A 20212-nucleotide genomic window follows, 5' to 3' on the forward strand; every position below is an offset into this window, starting at 1 on the left:
TCAGAAGAGTATACTTTGAAAGCCAATGTGATCGAACAACCGCGATCTGATCTAGAACGGACAAAAACGAAGTATACCCAGGTCTTAAGATACAATCACATTTTTATATTGCTTTGATGTAGTCTATATCCACACAATTCTTGGCCATTTTAAGTTCCACTCCAAAAAACACTTTGAACTGCAACAAGACCTCAATGTTTAAGATGAAGTTGCTTTCAATAGTTACATTTTATTTGTTTTGTGTCCAAGGCCTTGTTTAAACTCTTTCTTTTCCTCCCACCATCATAGCAGGACACTTCTTAAACATCTTAATAGTATCAGCAAAATCCAGAAATTTCAAGGTATCACCGAAGTCGCTACTATAAGTCAAAACTCGATCTTCTCCAAAATTCATTCACGTGGTACGCTTCTTAATAAAATCACCTAGTAGCCTACTTAAAATAGTTTCCTTTGCTCTTCCAACACAATTGTCGAAGTGACCAACCTCCACTAAATTTACTTCTACAAAAAATATATTTATTTAGTTTATTAACCTTTCTTTGTAAACATCTAGAACTTTTCCTTTTAAAAATGCAGAAAGAGCATGCTTCGTGTTTGCTCCGTGACAGTTTTAATATCCTATCAGAAGAGAAAGTAACAACGCGGCCTGAAGGCAAGTCCAGACAAGCTCGACAATCTTCACGGATGTCCCGCCTCTCAAAGGCGGCCCTCCGATGCTGTAACGCTTTCCAAATATAGCGTGTTGCAGAAGCGACAGAGCTACGCCATTGGTGTAGCTCTCTGTCAGTCAGAGCACGTCACGAGGCTAGTGTTGTTATTATTGTAAACAGGGTGCTCGCTTTCCACGGGCTCTCGGGTCCCGAGTGCAACGCGCTTCTTTGTTCACTGGCTGGCTGAGAAGATCAACAGGACAAAAGACTACTCATGAAAACTCATTATACATGACACAGACCTCCTGTAATCGTTTGCGAAAAACAAGTTAAAACAAGCATATTAATAAGGTCCTCAATCAAACTTGTTAGACACTTGACACATAGACAGACACGTAGTAGCAATACTAGTTCAAGTTTTGACAAGTAGTTTTTTATTTATTTAATCCGGTATTGCTTAATCTAAGTGACGTTCTTGATTCACTGAATACAAAAAAATTAACGACTTGCAGAACATCATCAACATGAAGTGAAACAGCGATGCAATTAAAAGTCAAAAACTTTTTGACAAATATGTTGACACCGATAGCTCAGTGACGTATACTGCCACTCCTGCGCATAATAGCGTGTGGCATCATTGTTTCAACAAAAACACGACCTTAACACAACTCAGGAGCTTTCCCTTCTATTGTTGCATTATTGCATCTTAATAGCCGTACACACGCGCGCGCGCGCGCACACACACACACACACACACACACACAGTGCGAATAGACTGAACAGTTCCTAAAAGTTGACATGGATGGCACTTACCTAACGCAACGGGGACATTTGAGGATGTGTATGAAGGCATCACTTGACTTAAGGGGATGTTCAACTAAGTATTGACTATTTCTCCCCATGCACGTTAACACATTTCAATTCGCACCACAGTTTCAGTTTATTTTCTGTCCTTTCACAAGGTATCGAGGAAGTTCTTTTGTTCCAGTATTTATATACAGCGTCAAAGTTGCGCGTTGAGGAGGCGGAGCGGCAGCTCTGCGCGAAAGGAAGAAAAAAGATCGAGAGCTAGAGCTCGACCATAGATACTCAAGACTCGGACCCTGCGACCCAGCCTGAAAAAAAAAAAAAAAAAACACTGGTTCAGATGAGGTCACGTGCTGCAGAGTCCTGTGTCATAACTGCAAACAATCCTGCTCTCCACAACATGAGAGGGCCGGTCGCAGCGCGCTCCCCAGCACTGCGTGCAAGCAATTATTTACCTTCAGCTGCGCGTGAGACGCCAAGTGCAAGTTCAGATGACTCGTCTTTACATATGGTCAAGTGTCCTTCCAATGTGAGACATTTAATTAATTTATGATAGAGGTGCGGAAACTTCCGAGTTCAACCATGTTTTCTCTTTGAATTGATACGTTAAAAATCAAAGTAATTATTATCCTTAGAACATATTCAGCAATTAATATAGAGGATAAGACATAGTTTGATTCAAAATATGAAGGTGATTTTTTTAAGAGTAGTATACCTGCATCAGTTGTGTCCTGTATGAGAAAGTAAAATAGAACTCACTACGATTTGAAACAGCTGTTTTCTACTATTGGGTGGTGTTCGGTTACACCAGCGGTGCATGGTGTGTTCAATTTAAGCAATTTTCAACTAAAGCCTGTCGAAAATCGTAGATGCACGACAGAAACCGTATGCACGACCTAGTAGGAATTAAAACAAGACTATTTAAGCACACGTGTTTTGGCTTAATCTTTCATATTTAGCACTAAACCTTTGATGGTTTAAAAAGGTTAATATTTCTGCCGTCCCATATTTGTGAATTATTAATATATCCTTATTCAGATAACCAGGTTCACCTTAATGTAGGCTATGTTTTATATGTAGAAAGCAGTAAACGACATTCCTCCTTATATTAATAAAATGCAGACTTTTTGGGCATGCAAGCCACTGATTTCGAAAGTTAGGGTAACCTAATCCGGCTGCTATAAACAAACAACAAAGGGGATTCGTACAATTAAAATCGGTGTGCTGTGCTAAATGTTACATTTAATTTTAACATTTTATTTGAAGTGTTTTATTTTGGATGGCACGTGGCGTTTCATCCAAAATAACAGTTACCTTAACTTCCTAAGGAAGTTAATTTGAAAGTGGGGCTATTTATACCAGGGGGAAAACACACGGCCTGTTGACACAGCTGAGGTGAGGTTTTCAGCATTTTCCAACCTTTCCTCTACTCTCTCTCAAACGAGCAAATAGAGGTTGACGATTCACTACGTGGCTGTAGGTGATTTTACGATGAAGTAAAAATAGATAGGCTAAAAAGTTATCCAGCAAAATAGCTTAATCTAATACATTTAGGCTATCTAACAATGCAACGCAATAGAGTTCAGAAAAAAAGTTTTCTGTTTTCGTTAAGATTAGTCAATTTTTTTATTTTGTTTTGATTAGTGAATCAAATCATCTTGACCAATTCCATACCTTAAACCGTAATCATCAATCGTGTCTGCTGGTATTTTAGTGTAGCCTACTTGAGACGTTTTAAATTATATCAATTGCATAAAAGAATGTTTGAGCGTTAAAACTCTGCTTGATTTCAAGCAGTTGTTGAACAAATTAAATTGTAGACTAACGTATTCCCTCCTTCGACGAATGAATTGATTAAAAAAAAAGAAAAAGAAAAGAGCCTGTTGGCTACTAATAACCAACGAATTTCTTCGTATTTATTCACTTACCTCTCAGTTCTTTCTGTAGATTTAAAGTGTCAAAATTACTTTTTTCCCCCCACAAAGTGTTTGTGTAAATAATCCACTGGCACATGCAGCCTATAGCTGGCATTCAATGTTTTAAATAAAGGGAATTTAGTAAAATAACAATCCTATTGATTAAATCTCAGTATTACTTTATTTTGGTATCACACTCATAGATTGAAATGTTTACAGCACTGCACAAAAGTGTTGGCTATAGGTTTGTTTTCTATGCATGGACGCCCCAGACTGCTTCTCCAAGATTTAACGTGCAAATATTTGTTTTAGACTTTACGACTCAATTTTGGGATGCTCATGAGGTTGAAACACAACCCTTGTTCGTATTATAATTACGAAGAATGCTATTTGCTGTCACGCTGAATGTCGTGAAAAATCCGATATTCGCTGTATATGATTCATTAGACCTCGAGTGACCTGTAATGCGAAAAAGACACGACCATCATCGAAAATGAAAACCGACGATTAGTTAATTGCAATTTATATGCAATGCTTCTTAGACTCAATAATTTACTCACCCATCGATAAAACTGTCAGATGTTTCTCATATTAACAAGGAAGCGCGTGCCTATTTTCAGTTGATGATTGATGATGCAATATTATGTTGTTTGGGACTCATTTCTAAATACCGTGATATGAGCGACTTTGTGAACTGATGTGGAGAGATTACTTAAGCAACATCTGTAATTCAGTTTGGGGTGCATAGTTGAAGTCAGACGTTTACATACACTTAGGTTGAAGTCATTCAAACAAATTTTTAACCATTCCACAGATTTAATATTAGCAAATTATAGTTTTGACAAGTCGCTTTGGACGTCTACTTTGTGTATGACACCAGTACCTTTTCCAAGAATTGTTTACAGACAGATTGTTTCACTTTTAATTGACTTTATTACAATTCCAGTGGGTCAGAAGTTTACATAGGCTACACTAAGTTAAATGTGCCTTTAAGCAGCTTGGAAAATTCCAGAAAATGATGTCAAGCCTTTATAAAATTAGACAATTAGCTTCTGATAGGAGATGTACTGAATTTCAGGTGTATCTGTGGATGTATTTTAAGGCCTACCGTCAAACACAGTGCCTCTTTGCTTTGCATCATGGAAAAATCTAATATTAGCCAAGATCTTTTTGAGACACAAAAAATGTGTGGACCTCCACAAATCTACTCATCCTTGGGAGCAATTTCCAAATGCCTGAAGGTACCACGTTCATCTGGACTAACAATAGTATGCAACAATAAACACAATGGGACCACTCAGCCATCATACTGCTCAGGAAGGAGACACATTCTGTCTCCTAGAGATCAACATAGTTTTGTGTAAAAAGGGCAAATCAATCCCAGAACAACAGCAAAGGACCTTGTGAAGATGCTGGAGAAAATAGGTACAAGTATCTATATCCACATTAAAACGAGTCCTATCCCAAAACAACCTGAAAGGCTGCTCAGCAAGGAAGAAGCCAATGCTCCAAAACTACCAAAAGCCAGACTACAGTTTGCAAGTGCACATGGGGACAAAGATTTAATTTTGGGAGAAATTTCCTCTGGTCTGATGAAACAAAAAAGGAACTTTTAGGCCATAATGACAATCGTTATGTTAGGAGAAAAACGGGCGAGGCTTGCAAGCCGAAAAACACCATCCCAACCGTGAAGCATGGTGTGGCAGCATCATGTTGTGGGGGTGCTTTGCTGCAGGAGGGACTGGTGCACTTCACAAAATAGATGGCATCATGAGGAAGGAAAATTATGTGGATATATTGAAGCAATATCTCAAGACATCAGCCATGAAGTTAAAGCTTGGTCACAAATGGGTCTTCCAAATGGACAATGACCCCAAGCATACCTCCAAAGTTGTGGCAAAATGGCCTAAGGATAACAAAGTCAAGGTATTGGAGTGGACATCAGAAAGTCCTGACCTCAATCTGCTTGAAAATGTGTGGGCAGAACTGAAAACCCGTGTGCAAGCAAGGAGGCCTACAAACCTGACTCAGTTCCAGTCAACTTATTGTGGGAAGCGTGTGGAAGGCTACCCAGAACGTTTGACCCAATTTAAACAATTTAAAGGCAATGCTACCAAATACTAACAAATTGTATGTAAAATTCTGAACCACTGGGAATGTGATGAAAGAAATAAAAGCTGAAATAAATAATTCTCTCTACTATTATTCTGACATTTCACATTCTTAAAATAAGGTGAAGCAGTGAGTGTATGTAAACTTCTGATTTGAACTGTATGTTGAGAGTAAAACTTTCACCAAATCCTGATATAATGTAATTATTTTCTTTTTCCTGCAATGTTGAGGGAGCCTGTGTGTGTGCAATGTAGGCAATGTGGTGTGTTTGCTTATTTTTGCACGTGTGGGTGGAGGTAAGGCTCAGATGCAAAATTAGAATCATTATTCTGATCTCTTCTATAAAGTCTGTTGATCACTCCATCAAACAGACCAACAAGTCTGGTGCGCCTGTGTTGCTGTGAGCTTCTTTCCAACCAGCTTTCATTCTACCTCAACACAAATGTTGCTTAAAAATGGTCTCTGTGTCTCTAAGGGGAAAAGAGAAACTCAGTGGATGAGGGGTACCAAGACATTTATTTTAGACAGGGATTAGTAAGAGTTGTTATAGATGGATTTAATCTATGAAGACACTTTCAGAGCCTTCTCTTCTCTTTTCTCTTCTCTTCTCTTCTCTTCTCTTCTCTTCTCTTCTCTTCTCTTCTCTTTACATACTCATCGATCAATCATCCTGTATGAACTTGTCTATGTATTGTACTTTATTTAACATTTAGCTCTTTTCTTGCAATGTCTTGGAACAATGTCTAGAAGCTTTATGTGGGTAATGAACTAACAACTAATTCGCAATGATTGCTATAGATGACTGTGGGCTACTTACGACTTAGAGATCGTCATTTCATGCATTTTATAAGACATTGACGCCATCTTCAGGCAACTGATAGAAACTGACTTGATTTTTAAAAAGAGGTTGATATGTTCAGTGAAAGATTTTAACTTTTTGTGCTGCAATTGACTGATTAAATTAAAAGCTTGATCAAGTAATCTGCTGCGTGATCTATGTTAACCATTAGCATGAATATAATGTGTGTGTGATAAAACGCTAACAACAGATTAAATAGATCATTGCAAATGTATAATTATGCGATCTCTCAGGTGTGTTGACGTTTAAATAAATATAATTGTATACAAGAAATTACAATGTGAAGACTATTAAGGAGAATGCTCCAACTTTTTTTTAAAGGAGCTGAAACAAACGTGCTAATATGTCTTTAAGAAATTCTAGAAGAATGTACCATTTTTGGAGGGGTGGCTGTAGAAGCGATTTCTAATGAAGTGCCCTTTGCTAAGTTTCGGCAAAGTTTGCGAAGAGTCGCACTGGATCAGATACTTTTTTAGCCTAGAATTGTGAATAGTGTTATATTGTAAAGCCATATTTAAAATAGCAGCGGAATAAAACATTACTCCGATTTTTCACGCCCCTATCTGAACTGTAAACAACATTTGCCGCCATTTCTCTGGAGTAGTTAACCTACTGATGCTGCGCTCTTACAATAGACAGACAAGCATTTTTGCAATATAAAACTTAGTCCTTTAAATGTCTAGTAAAAAGAAACGCTCTGCGCACACCGATGGCGACAGCTGGGTTGTCATTACGCCAGGTAGGCTACTCTACATTTACCATGTTAACACTGTTGCATGCTACACGTGGTTTTGCAAAAATGTTGTTGCTGACTGCTTTAGCGAATTGACGATGTTAATGTTTTAATTAACAATATCGTTAATTAAAACATTAACATCGTCTATATATATATATATCATAATTTACTCTTCCTAATTTTGATCCAAACCTGTATGACTTTCTTAGGTGGAACACAAAAGGAGATGTTAGGCAGAATGACAGCTTCAGTCACCATTGACTTTCATTGCATCTTAATATATACAGGTCCTTCTAAAAAAAATTAGCATATTGTGATAAAGGTCATTATTTTCCATAATGTAATGATAAAAATTAAACTTTCATATATTTTAGATTAATTGCACACCAACTGAAATATTTCAGGTCTTTTATTGTTTTAATACTGATGATTTTGGCATACAGCTCATGAAAACCCAAAATTCCTATCTCAAAAAATTAGCATATTTCATCCGACCAATAAAAGAAGTGTTTTTAATACAAAAAAAGTCAACCTTCAAATAATTATGTTCAGTTATGCACTCAATACTTGGACGGGAATCCTTTTGCAGAAATGACTGCTTCAATGCAGCGTGGCATGGAGGCAATCAGCCTGTGGCACTGCTGAGGTGTTATGGAGGCCCAGGATGCTTCGATAGCGGCCTTAAGCCCATCCAGAGTGTTGGGTCTTGCGTCTCAACTTTCTCTTCACAATATCCCACAGATTCTCTATGGGGTTCAGGTCAGGAGAGTTGGCAGGCCAATTGAGCACAGTAATACCATGGTCAGTAAACAATTTACCAGTGGTTTTGGCACTGTGAGCAGGTGCCAGGTCGCGCTGAAAAATGAAATCTTCATCTCCACAAAGCTTTTCAGCAGATGGAAGCATGAAGTGCTCCAAAATCTCCTGATAGCTAGCTGCATTGACCCTGCCCTTGATAAAACACAGTGGACCAACACCAGCAGCTGACATGGCACCCCAGACCATCACTGACTGTGGGTACTTGACACTGGACTTCAGGCATTTTGGCATTTCCTTCTCCCCAGTCTTCCTCCAGACTCTGGCACCTTGATTTCGAATGACATGCAAAATTTGCTTTCATCCGAAAAAGTACTTTGGACCACTGAGCAACAGTCCAGTGCTGCTTCTCTGTAGCCCAGGTCAGGCGCTTCTGCCGCTGTTTCTGGTTCAAAAGTGGCTTGACCTGGGGAATGCGGCACCTGTAGCCCATTTCCTGCACACGCCTGTGCACGGTGGCTCTGGATATTTCTACTCCAGACTCAGTCCACTGCTTCCGCAGGTCCCCCAAGGTCTGGAATCGGTCCTTCTCCACAATCTTCCTCAGGGTCCGGTCACCTCTTCTCGTTGTGCAGCGTTTTTTGCCACACTTTTTCCTTCCCACAGACTTCCCACTGAGGTGCCTTGATACAGCACTCATTTGGAACAGCCTATTTGTTCAGAAATTTCTTTCTGTGTCTTACCCTCTTGCTTGAGGGTGTCAATGATGGCCTTCTGGACAGCAGTCAGGTCGGCAGTCTTACCCATGATTGCAGTTTTGAGTAATGAAACAGGCTGGGAGTTTTTAAAAGCCTCAGGAATCTTTTGCAGGTGTTTAGAGTTAGCCTAATTAGTTGATTCAGATGATTAGGTTAATAGCTCGTTTAGAGACCCTTTTCATGATATGCTAATTTTTGGAGATAGGAATTTTGGGTTTTCATGAGCTGTATGCCAAAATCATCAGTATTAAAACAATAAAAGACCTGAAATATATCAGTTGGTGTGCAATGAATCTAAAATATATGAAAGTTTAATTTTTATCATTACATTATGGAAAATAATGACCTTTATCACAATATGCAAATTTTTTTAGAAGGACCTGTATATATATCTATCTCTCAGTAAGAGTGAATGGTGACTGTCAGTTTCTGATGTTTTGCTTATCAATTCATTGTCTCTGTTTCATTAAGGATCAAAGTAATGACTTCGAAACATGAGAATGAGTAGATGGTGATAAACTCACTAGTCCTCACTTTCAATTGCTTTTATTTACAGCAAACCTAACGTGTAAATATTTGTATGAACATAAAAAGATTAAACTACTAATCAAAAGTAATAGTCAGTATCTGGTGTGGCCACCAGCTTTATTAAGTACTGCAGTGCATCTCCTCCTCATGTACTGCACCAGATATGCTAGTTCTTGCTGTGAGCTGTTACCCCACTCTTCCAAGGCACTTGCAAGTTCCCGGACATTTCTGTGGGGAATGGCCCTAGCCCTCAACCTCCAATCCAACAGGTCCCAGATGTGCTCAATGAGATTGAGATCCGGGCTCTTTGCTGGCCATGGCAGAACACTGACATTCCTGTCTTGCAGGAAATCATGCACAGAACAAGCTGTATGACTGGTGGCATTGTCATGCTGGAGGGTCATGTCAATACAAGCCTGCAGGAAGGGTACCACATGAGGGAGGAGGATGTCATCCCTGTAACGCACAGCCTTGAGATTGCCTGCAATGACAAGCTCAGTCCGATGATGCTGTGACCGCTCCAGACCACCCCCAAATCGATCCCACTCTAAAGGCCTCGGTGTACTGCTCATTCCTTCTCCGATATACAAGTCCGATCATCACCCCTTGTGAGACAAAACTGCGACTCGTCAGTGAAGAGCACTTTTTGCCAGTCCTGTCTGGTTCAGCGAAGGTGGGTTTGTGCCCATAGGCTACATTGTTGCCGGTGATGTATGGTAAGGACCTGCCTTACAACAGGCCTACAAGCCCTCAGTCTAGCCTCTTTCAGCCTATTGCGGACAGTCTGAGTACTGATGGAGGAATTGTGCTTTCCTGGTGTTACTCGGGTAGTTGTTGTTGCCATCCCGTACCTGTCCCTCAGGTGTGATATTCGGATGTACCAATCCTGTGCAGGTGTTGTTACATGTGGTCTGCCACTGCATGGACGATCAGCTGTCCATCCTGTCTCCCTGTAACTGTGTTTTAGGGGTCTCACAGTACAGACATTGCAATTTATTGCCCAGGTCACATCTGCAGTCCTCATGCCTCCATGCAGCATAAGGCATGTTCACGCAGATGAGTAGAGACCCTGGGCAGCTTTCTTTTGGTGTTTTTCAGAGTCAGTAGAAATGTCTCTTTTTGTTTTTATAACTGTGACCGTAATTGCCTACCGTTTGTAAGATGTTAGTGTCTTAACAACCGTTCCACAGGTGCATGTTTTTTTAATGGTTTATGGTTCATTGAACAAGCATGGGAAAACATTGTTTAAACCCATCCATCTTCAACCGCTTATCCAAAGTCGGGTCGTGGGGGCAGCTGCTCCAGCAGGGGGCCCCAAACTTCCCTATCCCGAGCCACATTAACCAGCTCTGACTGGGGGACCTCGAGGCGTTCCCAGGCCAGTTTGGAGATGTAATCTCTCCACCTAATCCTGGGTCTTCCCCGAGGCCTCCTCCCAGCTGGACGTGCCTGAAACACCTCCCTAGGGAGGCGGCCAGGGGGCTACCTTACCAGATGCCCAAACCACCTCAACTGACTCCTTTCGACGCAAAGGAGCAGCGGCTCTACTCCGAGCTCCTCACGGATGACTGAGCTCCTCACCCTATCTCTAAGGGAGAAGCCCGCCACCCTTCTGAGGAAGCCCATTTCGGCCGCTTGTACTCGCAACCTAGTTCTTTCGGTCATGACCCAGCCTTCATGACCATAGGTAAGGGTAGGAACAAAAATTGACCGGTAGATCGAGAGCTTTGCCTTTCGGCTCAGCTCTCTTTTCGTGACAACAGTGCGATAGAGCGAGTGCAATACCGCCCCCGCTGCCCCGTTTCTCCGGCCAACCTCCCGCTCCATTGTTCCCTCACTCGTGAACAAGACCCCGAGGTACTTGAACTCCTTCACTTGGGGCAATACCTCCTTCCCTACCTGGAGTACGCACTCCATCGGTTTCCTGTTTATACCCTTTAAAATAAATGTTTGAAAAGTTATTTGGATTTTTACAAAATTATCTTTAAAAACAGTGTCCTGAAAAAGGGATGTTTCTTTTTTTGCTGAGTTTATTTAATTTTGTGGGTGAACTATCCCTTTAACATGATGAAGTTTTTAAGTATGGACATTTCAGTGCTTAGGAAGGATAAGCGAATTGTAAGCTTTAATACTACCTAAAGCTGCATACTGTATTGTTATGCACTTGAGAAATAAAAGTTGGATTATTCTCTTTCAGATTCAGTACTGGACACAGGCAGTTCTGCAGACAATGATCCATCATTTATCAAACTAAAGAATCCTGCTACAGGTTGCTCAGCCTACTTAAATTTAGTGCTACTATACCAGTTTTATTCATTGCAACTCACTGACCCAACTTGTGTTGCTACACCAACATCAACTGACTGACAGTTCTTTCATTGTCAATTAATATAGGAAGTTCTTCACTGTATCTGTTTGGCAGTGGTGATGCCAGTGTTTATGAGGTAAAAGCCTTTAATGAAGAATTTCGGTCTTGGTTTATTGGACAGACAGTACAAAGAGGTAAGCTCATCCATCAAAAAGTTGACCATGATCATGGATTTTTTTATTTCTCATTTGAATTTCTGTTTTTGTTGAATTGTTGCTTAAATGGACTAATAGCTGTCTTATGCCTGCGTGTGCTCAGATGGTAGACTGCTGTATGTGACTCCCATTGATACTTTATTTCTGCTGTTGCCATACATTAAGAGTGCTGCCATTGAGGTAAACAAATAATTGAAATATAAAAACAAAAGCTCTCTCAGATGTGTTTGTGCAGTAAGCAGTGTCACCCTTCTTATAGGGAAAGTTCCAGCCATTGACGCAGATGGTGATGGATGAGGATTTCCCTGGATGCACTAGGCTTCTGCAATGCAAACAGGGATTGGATTCCCTTCATCATGTGGTGGATGAGAAAGGTGATTCTATGTTTAAATGTGAAGGCATATAGATTGCTAAATAATTTACAGATATGTGGTACAATATGCATATTTTGCATCCATTGGATAATATCAGATTTAAAAAAATTTTTCAGAGGTTGGTGTTCTGAAGTTCCACAGATATAACCAGGAGAAGACTGTGGAGTGGCTTAAGAAAAAGGTTCATACAAGTTTTAACATATTTTACAATCAAGTGATGTCAAGAAAATGTATCGTTGTATTTAATGTAAAGTTGCAGGTTGTTGATGTAAAAACTATATCTGTTGTATAATTGTTAGCTTGATTGAAATTAACATTCTCTGTTATATCTGAAAGAGATTTTTTTTATATTTCTCTCAGGTTCAAAGGACAGTATGCATACTCAAAAAGAGCAATATATCTGTTGGTGGAGGAGTGAAGTCCAGCACATTTATCAGAGTCAAACAGGAAGCAGATGCTACAGAAGGTAAAAAAGGGGTGAATTAGTAGGGGTGGAGCATGCTTGTGTGCAGTATTATGTTGGCTTGACAACTTTTGTTTAGGGTTTTTTTCAAAATCCCTAAACCGAGACAAACATTTCTAACACTAACTCCTCTTTGAGCTTTCAAGCTACATCCACCAAATTCTGCACAGATCTTCAGACTGTTCTGAAATAGTGTGCTATGTCTTTTCTAACTAATTGGGCTCATGTTTTTGCTCAGAAAATTATAATTGAAAAATCCCATGAACTTACATTGACAGAATGTTCATAATGAGCCAATTTACAACGATCAGCCACAACAATAAAACCACCTGCCTAATATTTTGTAGGTTCCCCTCGTGTCATCAAAACGGCACCAACCCGGATCTCAGAATAGCATTCTGAGATGCTATTCTTCTCACCACAGTTGTACTGAGTGGTTATCTGAGTTACCATTGAATTTGTCAGTTCAAACCAGTCTGGCCATTCTCTGTTGACCTCTCTCTTCAACAAGACACTTCCATCCACAAAACACACCATTCGGATTAAATTCTAGAGAATGTTGTATGTAAAAATCCCAGGAGATCAGCAGTTAAGAAATACTCAAACCAGCCTGTCTGCCACCATTTTTTTTTTCTGTTCTTCTTTATTTTTACAGGCAAGTCATTAAGAACAAGTTCTTATTTACAATGGCGGCCTGACAAGTGGAATAACCACTTAGGGAAACGTAATGGGGGCTAAAATATATACAGTACATTAGAAATACATACAGGTTAACAGTTACATTAAATACAATTTAAAACAACACCGTAGATAACACAAAATGATTATGTAGAGAAGCAACTGCATTTGTCCGTGAACAAGAATGATATAATAGTTTTAAAAGATAAAATTGAAATTAGTGTATCTAGTTTGAGAATATTTTGCAGGGCATTCCAGTCGCGAGCGGCAGCAGATTGAAAAGAAGCAAGACCAAAGGCAGAGTTAGTTTTGGGAATACGTAATTGAAGACGAAGTGAGGACCGGGTGTTGTATGTGACAGGCTTTGGCTGCAGCAGGTGACCCAAGTAAGAGGGTGAGCGGCCGAGAAGGGTCTTGTAAATGAAAGTGAACCAGTGGATTTTGCGGCGATTGTGAAGGGAGGGCCAGTTGACAGATGAATATAAAGCTCAGTGGTGTGTATTGAAAGGAGTATTTATGGCAAACCTGATAGCGGAATGGTAAAGAGTGTCAAGAGTTGATAGAGTGGACTTGCAAGCAACCCTGTATATAGTTTCTCCATAGTCTAACATGGGTAGAATGGTCATTTGAATTAGAGTAAGTTTGGCAGAAGTGGTGAAGGAAGAGCGGTTTCTGTAAAGGAAACCAAGCTTGGCCTTGACCTTAGATTGCAGCTTTGATATGTGGATGGAGAAAGAAAGTGAAGTTTCCAACCAGATGCCCAAGTATTTATATGCAGTGACTTGTTCTAGAATAGCCCCCTTGCAAGTGGTGATTTTAAGGACTGGAGGAGGCGTTGTACCCTTACGGTAAAACCAAATGTTTTTTGTTTTGAAGGTATACCATCAATCATCCATGCAATTATCTAATCAGCCAATTGTGTGGCTGCAGTGCATAAAATCAGGTCAGGAGCTTCAGTTAATGTTCACATCAACCATCAGAATGGGAAAAAAAAATGTGATCTCATTGATTTAGACCGTTGTGTGGTTGTTGGTGCCAGATGGGCTGGTTTGAGTATTTCTGTATCTGCTGATCTCCTGGGATTTTCATGCACAACAGTCTCCAGAATTTTCTCAGAATGGTGCCAAAAACAAAAAATGTCCAGTGAGCGGCAGTTCTGTGTGATTGTGGTGAGTGTGGTGATGAATTCTATTCTGAGATGCGGGTTGGCACTGCTTTGGCGGCACGAGGGGGACCTACAAAATATTTGGCAGTTGAATTTAATGTTGTGGCTGATTGGTGTAATTCTTGTTGATTCAAACCAGAAACTATGTATCAGAGAGGGGCCACTTCTTTTAAAATAAATGAGAGAAATTGTAACGGTCAACGGATGTAAAAAAGGAAGTCTCGCCTTTCAGGTAAAATATCCAATCACCTTTTAGAAACAGATATCGCCTGTCAATCAACTCAAGGACACACATGCACATTAGCTATATAAGCAAGGAAAATTGCATTTTTTAGCATTATCTGTGGAAATTAAGAACACTTTACCTGTGTTGTCAGATGTCACTGCTGATTTGAAATACAGTTGAAGCCTGAAGTTTACATACACTTAGGTTGAAGTCATTCAAATTCATTATTTAACCACTCCACAGATTTCATATTAGCATACTATAGTTTTGGCAAGTCCTTTAGGACATCTACTTCGTGCATGACACAAGTAATTTTTCCAGCAATTGTTTACAGACAGAATATTTCACTTTTAATTGACTATATCACAATTCCAGTGGTTCAGAAGTTTATATTCACTAAGTTATCTGTGCATTTAAGCAGCTTGGAAAATATCAGAAAATATGTCAAGCCTTTAGGCAATTAGCCAATTAGTTTCTGATAGGATGGATTTCTGACCTGTGGATGGACTCCTTTCAAACTCCGTGCATCTTTGTTTGACATCATGGGAAAATCAAAATAAATCAGCCAAGACCTCACAAGGACCTTGTGAAGATTCTGAAGGAAACCAGTTGACATGTATCTATAGCCACAGTAAAATGAGTCCTATATCAGCATAACCTGAAAGGCTGCTTAGCAAGGAAGAAGCCAAAGCTCCAAAACCGCCATAAAGCCTGGTTCTCGCCTCCACCTTTCCATTAATCCCTTTACACTGGTGCTGAAGACCCAAGAAGGGATAAGGGAAAGGAGGAGGCAATAACCGGCTTGACAATATAAATAATAGTTTTAATATGAACAAAAAGACACAAACACACACGATGGTCAGCTGACCATTAACAATCTCTCTCTCGTTGTACCACCTTCCGCAGTGGGCCTTTATCTCTCTCGGAGGCTTAAGTAGCCTGATAAGGGTCCGAGTGTGTATAATCATGACCCGGTCCCGCCCTCCGCCCTGTCACAGCTACCAAATTCTAACAAAGTGTATGTAAACTTCTGACCCACTGGGAATGTGATGAAAGAATAAAACCTGAAATAAATAATTCTCTCTACTATTATTCTGATATTTCACATTCTTAAAATAAAATAATGATCCTAACTGACCGAAGACAGGGAATGTTTTCTACTATTAAATGGCAGGAATTGTGAAAAACTGAGTTTAAATTGATTTCCCCATTCAAGTATATAGGCGCTGTATTGTATGCCACTTTTACATAGAAAAATAGCAGCCCTGCCTGCCCAGAAGCATTCCAAAGATGGCCGCCGTGTGGACTGATTTTGTTCATATTTGAATGGTCAAAAATTCTAACGTAAACAAACCCACTAAAAGCCTTTAATCTGCTATACTTTCTCTCTCTCTCTCTCTCTCTCTCTCTCTCTCTCTCTGTCTCTGTCTGTATTATATATACAGTGAGGAAAATAAGTATTTGAACACCCTGCTATTTTGCAAGTTCTCCCACTTAGAAATCATGGAGGGGTCTGAAATTGTCATCGTAGGTGAATGTCCACTGTGAGAGACATAATCTAAAAAAAAAATCCAGAAATCACAATGTATGATTTTTTTAACTATTTATTTGTATGATACAGCTGCAAATAAGTATTTGAACACCTGAGAAAATCAATGTTAATATTTGGTACAGTAGCCTTTGTTTGCAATTACAGAGGTCAAACGTTTCCTGTAGTTTTTCACCAGGTTTGCACACACTGCAGGAGGGATTTTGGCCCACTCCTCCACACAGATCTTCTCTAGATCAGTCAGGTTTCTGGGCTGTCGCTGAGAAACACGGAGTTTGAGCTCCCTCCAAAGATTCTCTATTGGGTTTATGTCTGGAGACTGGCTAGGCCACGCCAGAACCTTGATATGCTTCTTACAGAGCCACTCCTTGGTTATCCTGGCTGTGTGATTCGGGTCATTGTCATGTTGGAAGACCCAGCCTCGACCCATCTTCAATGCTCTAACTGAAGGAAGGAGGTCGTTCCCCAAAATCTTGCAATACATGGCCCCGGTCATCCTCTCCTTAATACAGTGCAGTCGCCCTGTCCCATGTGCAGAAAAACACCCCCAAAGCATGATGCTACCACCCCCATGCTTCACAGTAGGGATGGTGTTCTTGGGATGGTACTCATCATTCTTCTTCCTCCAAACACGGTTAGTGGAATTATGACCAAAAAGTTCTATTTTGGTCTCATCTGACCACATGACTTTCTCCCATGACTCCTCTGGATCATCCAAATGGTCATTGGCAAACTTAAGATGGGCCTTGACATGTGCTGGTTTAAGCAGGGGAACCTTCCGTGCCATGCATGATTTCAAACCATGACGTCTTAGTGTATTACCAACAGTAACCTTGGAAACGGTGGTCCCAGCTCTTTTCAGGTCATTGACCAGCTCCTCCCGTGTAGTTCTGGGCTGATTTCTCACCTTTCTTAGGATCATTGAGTCCCCACGAGGTGAGATCTTGCATGGAGCCCCAGTCCAAGGGAGATTGACAGTCATGTTTAGCTTCTTCCATTTTCTAATGATTGCTCCAACAGTGGACCTTTTTTCACCAAGCTGCTTGGCAATTTCCCTGTAGCCCTTTCCAGCCTTGTGAAGGTTTACAATTTTGTCTCTAGTGTCTTTGGACAGCTCTTTGGTCTTGGCCATGTTAGTAGTTGGATTCTTACTGATTGTATGGGGTGGACAGGTGTCTTTATGCAGCTAACGACCTCAAACAGGTGCATCTAATTTAGGATAATAAATGGAGTGGAGGTGGACATTTTAAAGGCTGACTAACAGGTCATTGAGGGTCAGAATTCTAGCTGATAGACAGGTGTTCAAATACTTATTTGCAGCTGTATCATACAAATAAATTGTTAAAAAATCATATATTGTGATTTCTGGATTTTTTTTTTTTTGATTATGTCTCTCACAGTGGACATGCACCTACGACGACAATTTCAGACCCCTCCATGATTTCCAAGTGGGAGAACTTGCAAAATAGCAGGGTGTTCAAATACTTATTTTCCTCACTGTATATATCACACACACACACACACACACACACACGCATACATACACGCATATTTGTCTGGCTGGCTGATTGTCTTACTGTAATATCTGTTTGTTATAACCATCAAACTTAAAACATTTAAAACTAGTTTAAACTCTCAAACAAGGCTTTGTCAAGCCAACATCAACAATTTTGTCTTGACAAACTTTACTTGTCTAGTTTGCTAATAGGATTCTATTTGTAATCATTTTAGAGGACTACTTGCGTTATGCACATGGTCTCATATCAGAGTACATCAGTGAAGACCTGAGCAAAGATCTCCTCAAGCATCTGCAGTATGTACATGGACACTCTGTAAAGCAGCATGCACTCATAGTATATACACTTGCATTATTACATTTACATGGGTATAATATTGTTTTTGTCTCTCATGTTAAAAGTTTGCCTGAGATATCCAGCCCTAAAGAGACAGTGCCTCCCTCTAAGGTAAATCTTTTAGCTAGTAATACCAGTGTTTTGTGCTTAACTAATCTGCATTTTACTGTCATGATTGAATGTTAATTATGTCTGGTCCTGCTTTACTTGATTTATTGCTTTGTAAGTCATAGCTGCTTTGTATTTTGTTATTTTTTCAAATTTCTATCTCTTTAACTTCTGAATATATGTTAGAACAATGGTGTAGTTGTTCACTTAGATGTTAAATATCAGTTGGTGGTCTTTATGGTGTTGTGACGTCTGACTTCCATTTATTAGAAACAAAAACTCTCAGATAAACCAGTAGAAGCCGGAGAAGACTACACCAAGTTCAACAGTGCAGATTTTGCACGAAAAGTGAGTTAGAAGCACAGACACGTTGATGATAGTATTAATGATACCAGCAGTGAAAGAAACACTATGAAACACACAAACCATGTTAAGCTTACTGTGTCTCTGTCATTTTCTCATTGTCTGCATTAAAAATCGTAAAAAAATAATTTGGCAGTGCAAGCTTCATATGTTCATATTTCCCGCTTGAATTAATTGAATTACAATCTTTAAATTATGTTTTTTGTTATTTCAGGCTCCAAAAAAGATGACTGCAGCTCAGAAGACTCTTGCCAAAGTTGACAAAACTGGTATGAAGAGCATGGCAGCATTCTTCAGCCCCAAAGTTAAGCAAGAGAAGAATTAAGTGAGTGTCAATGTGTTTATTTTTGCTAATAAAGTTACTAAAAAAGACATTGTACTCTAGTCTTGCATTTATTTACTGCTCTGCGTGTGCTGTATATAATACAGTGCTTCTGCCCAAAATGATATCACACTACACATCACATTTGCATATGATGTGTAGTGTGATAGTTTCAGTTTTAAGCTTAATATTATTCATTGTAATTTCTTGTAAAGATTTATTGCACCTGTTTCAGTGTAAGCTGTATTGTGAGGTTGATTTGCTATTGATATGGTTTTTTATGTAATACCCAATTTCTTGCTTCCTTTTTTTAAAGAAACAACCTGCCCTTTTTAGCTTTGGAATCAAACACATTAGTTTCACTATAAGTTTTAATGTAAAAAAAAAAAAAAAAAAGAAAATCACACAATCTGTCTTGCTAGTAGAGTAAATTCATAGCTTGAGTATTTTGTTTTTTAGTTAAAGGGATAGGTCGCCCAAAAATTAAAATTGTCTTTATTAACTCACCCTTGTGTTGTTCTAAACCAATATTACTTTAGTTTTCGGTACACAAACTGAGAAATTTTGAAAAAATGTATTATGCCCTCTAATGTCATACAGTGGCAATGAAAGCTTCAAAAGGATGCAAATATTACCCAGAAGTCTAATAAATGATTCCATGTGACTCATGCCTTGTTCTGAAGGCATACCGCATTTGGTGAGAAATAAAACAAAATCTAATGTTTTAAGTGAATTATTTAGTGAAAATCTTGACTGACAATTGCTCTCCCCTATACATTTATGAGTGGGTGCAAGAGCCCCCCGCTCGTGAGATGGGCAATTCAAGTGAAAAATCACTTTGTTTACCACAACATTGTACAAACCCAAGGAACTTAGTATCAGTTTCATAGTTTGGGATTTTTCCATAAAGAACCATGGCCACTGCAAATTAGCCACCAAATTTGTACTCTACTACACTGTACATCAGCCAGAACGAACAAATGTAGAAACTACAAATGTCAATTTTGCATTCAGTTTATTATGTTAATGGTAGGTAGTGTTTAAATGTGTTTCTTATCAACTATTCTAATCAGGCAGTAAAGACCTGGCCCCTTGGCTTTCATGTGTTGTACATCATCCATCCTTATTATCTGACTGGTTCATCAGTTGATTTTATTTATTGTGATAAAGAAATTTAATTTCCATTCCAAGTTTTCTTGGATGGAATCAGTGTGCAAGATGATTTTACTGTATCAAGCAAAGTGGTTATGCTCTATTAATATTTAATTTAATGATGGCGCCGCAGATGGCCGATCAAATCACAGACACCGAACAACAATACCCGGACTCAGTTATTATTATTCTTGTGGATTTTAACAAAGCAAATCTCACACATGAACTGCCCAAATACAAACAGCACATTACATAGAGACAGGAACATACTGGATCACTGCTACACAACAATAAAGGATGCATAACGCTCTGTC

At 39.4% G+C, this 20212-nt stretch overlaps 1 protein-coding gene across 1 annotated transcript; it reads left to right on the top strand.

Moving 5' to 3' along the window:
• The first annotated feature begins 6837 nt into the window (after positions 1-6837).
• On the top strand, positions 6838-18784 carry rnaseh2b (ribonuclease H2, subunit B). The gene is made up of 11 exons (XM_052148927.1): positions 6838-7083; positions 11320-11391; positions 11517-11624; positions 11749-11825; positions 11905-12019; positions 12136-12200; positions 12380-12485; positions 17832-17913; positions 18019-18064; positions 18332-18409; positions 18639-18784. Exons 1-11 carry the CDS (start codon positions 7020-7022, stop codon positions 18747-18749), a joined length of 924 nt encoding a protein of 307 aa, XP_052004887.1. The 5' UTR covers positions 6838-7019; the 3' UTR covers positions 18750-18784.
• The last annotated feature ends 1428 nt before the right edge of the window (positions 18785-20212 follow it).

Source organism: Xyrauchen texanus, chromosome 18 (genome assembly GCF_025860055.1).
Source record: "Xyrauchen texanus isolate HMW12.3.18 chromosome 18, RBS_HiC_50CHRs, whole genome shotgun sequence".
Classification (NCBI taxonomy): domain Eukaryota; kingdom Metazoa; phylum Chordata; class Actinopteri; order Cypriniformes; family Catostomidae; genus Xyrauchen; species Xyrauchen texanus.

Bases quoted from the DNA above. Each gene is read 5' to 3' on its own strand.
- rnaseh2b (XM_052148927.1), top strand. From the start codon at position 7,020: ATGTCTAGTAAAAAGAAACGCTCTGCGCACACCGATGGCGACAGCTGG. The intron at 11,826-11,904 runs GTAAACAAATAA...CCCTTCTTATAG, and splicing joins TTAAGAGTGCTGCCATTGAG to GGAAAGTTCCAGCCATTGAC. The intron at 12,020-12,135 runs GTGATTCTATGT...AAAATTTTTCAG, and splicing joins TCATGTGGTGGATGAGAAAG to AGGTTGGTGTTCTGAAGTTC.